Source organism: Vavraia culicis (assembly GCF_000192795.1).
Source record: "Vavraia culicis subsp. floridensis unplaced genomic scaffold supercont1.59, whole genome shotgun sequence".
Lineage (NCBI taxonomy): Eukaryota > Fungi > Microsporidia > Pleistophoridae > Vavraia > Vavraia culicis.
The window spans coordinates 6520-10317 of record NW_007360662.1 but is presented as its reverse complement, the minus strand read 5'-3'; the positions used below and the strand labels follow the sequence as shown (position 1 = coordinate 10317).

The following is a 3798-nucleotide window of genomic DNA, read 5'->3' as shown; positions in this document are numbered from 1 at the left end:
GATTTTCTGTTGTTGGTTAATAAACTAGACATAAAACAACTTTCGTTCTTACCCTCTGATATGAACAGGAATCTTGCAAGTATCCAGCTGGTTATATTACTATCTTTTCTATTCAACATAATACGTGGTACTAATGCTGACACCGAAAATCCGAACTCTAGTATTGTGGATAGCCAAGCATTGATACACCACAAAAGCAAATTTCGTGGACGTACCGTTAAGATTCAATGAAAACCGCTCGAATAATATACAAACATAGTTCATCCCGGAAATTCAATCAATGTGGACAGTCTCTTTGACATTGTCCAGAAAATTCATAGAAAATCTAAAAAAAGGAAGTTAACTGATTATTTGCATCTTTGTGATGTATTATACCTTTTCAATGAACGCCTGGATCAAATTTTGAAAAATATTCGGCAGAATAAACAGGAATATTTTGATATGACAGATGATGATTTCAACGCTTTTAGAAGCCAAGAATTCTACAGTATCATCGTCGAACAGCTGAAAACTGCCTATTTAAAGCATTTGAAGTGCGTAAAGAAATATTTATACGCTTTGAGCTATGGGGCATGTTGGCTAATTAATTTCACACAAGCAAAAAATAACGGCAATTCAGCAAAACAGGCGCTATAAAACATCTCAGACGTTCTCTGCATCAGTACTTCAGACGCACTCAGAAAATGCGCACGAAGTTGATTGAAGAATACGGGCGAATCATCGAACAATATTACGATTTTGAGAATGACAATATGGATTTTTCGGCATCCTTAACAAGCCTAGCGGGATACATGACCAAGGAGAATGACAAAAAAATGGTGGAAATAGTTGACAACATCGAGGCAATAATATTAAACAAATCATCGCACTCGTAACAAACTTGTGGCAAACACCTCTTATCAACTTTGAATTTTATTAAACCAAGTGTTTTCATTACGTGTTCATGGGGTTATCTTTGAAATAGCTGATAATTCAACCCCTTTATCATGCAAGGATCCGCGTCTTTGAATTGCAAAGCAGGACCAGCATAAGAATTGTTTGTCATTTTGGCAAACCTTACGTGTTTGTGGATAACCTTGATCCATGTCATGGTATTCTCTAAATTCTGCTAGTACATGCCAATGTTTATCCTCATCCATGGTGTTTTCTTATCCTTCGTAACACAGACAAACTATGTTTCCGTTAATAGACGTGTTGTACCACCTACACACGAGTGCTACTTCCGATTGGCCACTCAACGAATCATAATCGCTATTTATATGTTATGTAATCATTAAATACATTCTTCTCGTTGATTATTCTCGCATATACCGCTGCTCGGATGTTAAACTCTCCTTTTCATCACAAATGCTTTCCTGAACAGCTCCAACTTACAGTATTGTCTGTTCATTTACACAGTTCCTTGCATAAGATGTTTTTACACCCAGACTATCATATAAATGCCACTACCAATTGTGACAGTCTATCACAATGCAAAATGACGAACGGTGAGTATTGAGAGGAGAAATATATCAAGAACGCGTTGCTTATGTGAATATTATACCTTAATTATCGCTTTGATCACCTGAGAGGGCTCTATGATGTACAACATGGTAATGAATGAGTATGAAGAGAACGACTCCAGATGAATGTGGAAGCGCGTGTTACAGCAAAGTCATCAATCAAGATGAATGAATCAGAAATATGCATGGTTTTAGTAGAATCAAGACAATCAATATAAGAAAAACAAACAGCACTCGCTTAAATTCGATACGCGGCTCAATGCCCACATTCTGCGACATGCATTACAACCAGCGGAATACATCAACCATTCATATGCTTGGAGTTATCAAACATAATACACAAGCATTGTATAATTAACCGACTATGAGCGATCTACAATGCATACAGGCCTAATTTGCTCAGCACCGCAAAGAACATTTCTGCTTATTATCAATCGGAAACAACTCCTGGTGACTACAAGCTTACCTCTGCGGAGTCCATACGAAGACAATCGCTGGTACAAACAACTCCATGGTTCAACATTAAACTACGTTAGATTAATCCGAAAGAAGCACTGTCTCTCTAAATTCTGTTGAATTATATTGATATATCACCAGAAATTTACGTTTAATTTTCGTAGTAAAGCTACACCAAATTATTATGGCAGTAGGAAATGGGCTACCCACTCCGCAATTTGTAAAGCCTGGACAAAGTTTGGTGTTATTCAATGGCCATCCGTTTTGTGTGAACAAACACATCTCATATGACTTGATGACATCAATATACCTATCATTACTATGCCAAAGCGAGAACAAGACGCGTTGGCGTATTTCCTTCTAACGATGTCATATTCTTCTGGTCTAGGAAGAATGCGTGTTATTACGCACCACTGATTCTAACTGTGCATGATTCGTTAGGTATAGACTCTGCTCCACCACGACATCACGTAGAATCGTTTTTTCAAGCTGCTCTAACTTATTATACAAATTATTGTTTTCGATGTGCTGACACACAAACTTCATTTCCCTAATACTTTCATGAAGCCGCAAAATTACACGCACAAATCCTCCCTTGGAGATGGAATTCGCCACACACGTGTTTAATGCATATCCTTTGCACCACAGATACACAGGCTTTATAGCACTGTAATTCAGTTCAACCCCCTCGCTTATACCATACTCGATCAGCTCTTTGGAATATGCATGTTCGTATCTCTCCAGTGCATCTAAAAAGCCCAAATCGACATTTTTGTCTTCCAAACTCATACATTCACCAACTTCCTCACTGTACTTTAATTTTATATCGTTGCTTTTTTTCGCCACTTGAACATTTTCCCGCTCATTGCTCACCATGCACGAAAATATGGCAAGCACTTCTTCGCCCTTCATATCATTAAACTCGTTACTAAACAGCATCTCTGTAACAATTATGTCATTGAGCGTTCTTATCTCACTGGCTACCTGTCCCTTGATGAGCAGCCTGTTGCTTTCGATATACTTCTTATCCTCCAAAAACTTAATGCGTTGCTCGTATTCAGTGCCAAAGATGAGGTTTTTACTACTTGTTATGTCTCTGAGTCTGTCCCGTTCTCTTTCAGAGCAAAATGCATTCGCCTCTCTCTTTAAAATGTCTATCAGATCATTTTTCTCATACCTTGCTAAAAGTGATACTGATAAATTTTGTAGTTCCTCAACACCCTTTACTGCTTTGTGTTGCTTTATATACACCAAATTGTTTTTTGCTTCAAACCCTTTCAAATAATTAATTGCATTCTTGCCAGCTTATCCCTGCTGAATTGCCCATTAAGAACACATCCCTCACATTCAAGACTCGTTTGTTCGATTGTTGCGGATCTGAAAGAAAAGGGGCGCAAAAAACGTTGCATATGCCAACACTTTCGTTTTTAAGAATTATTTCGTCGTTTTTGATCTTTTCTATGTAACCAAAATTGCCGTTGAAATCGATAATCCATGTAGCAGCTGCAAGAAGATCCTTGGTATTGATAGAAAACATTGTTTCTACGTACTTTCTTGCTGTGCTGTCACTGGAGCACTGCATATCCTCTAATTTCTTTTCTAGCATGTCAAGCTTTTCAACGCGATCCTTCGCCAGTCGTTGCGTGTACAGCTCACCAAAACTCCTTTGCATGTACTCATGTGCTTGAAAATTGCTCTTGATGAGCATCAGAATCAGATTAAACGTCAATCGAAACGCAGATGCAAGAGGCGCCGGCTTTCCATAAATGATTTTTTTGAGCTCCTCGCAGTTCAACTTCTCATAATTAACGTACACTTTTCCTTCGGTATCTAAGCCACG

General features: G+C 38.2%; 2 protein-coding genes across 2 annotated transcripts; one reads left to right on the top strand and one right to left on the bottom strand.

Moving 5' to 3' along the window:
* Positions 1–282: 282 nt before the first annotated feature.
* Positions 283–922, top strand: VCUG_02385 (uncharacterized protein; the record flags this gene model as incomplete). Its single annotated transcript, XM_008077202.1, has 1 exon — positions 283–922. A coding segment is annotated over one exon (354 nt), but the record flags the coding sequence as incomplete, so codon positions are not given.
* A 1420-nt stretch (positions 923–2342) lies between these two features.
* Positions 2343–3798, bottom strand: VCUG_02384 (uncharacterized protein; the record flags this gene model as incomplete). Its single annotated transcript, XM_008077201.1, has 1 exon — positions 2343–3798. Exon 1 carries the CDS (start codon positions 3237–3239, stop codon positions 2343–2345), a length of 897 nt encoding a protein of 298 aa, XP_008075392.1. The 5' UTR covers positions 3240–3798.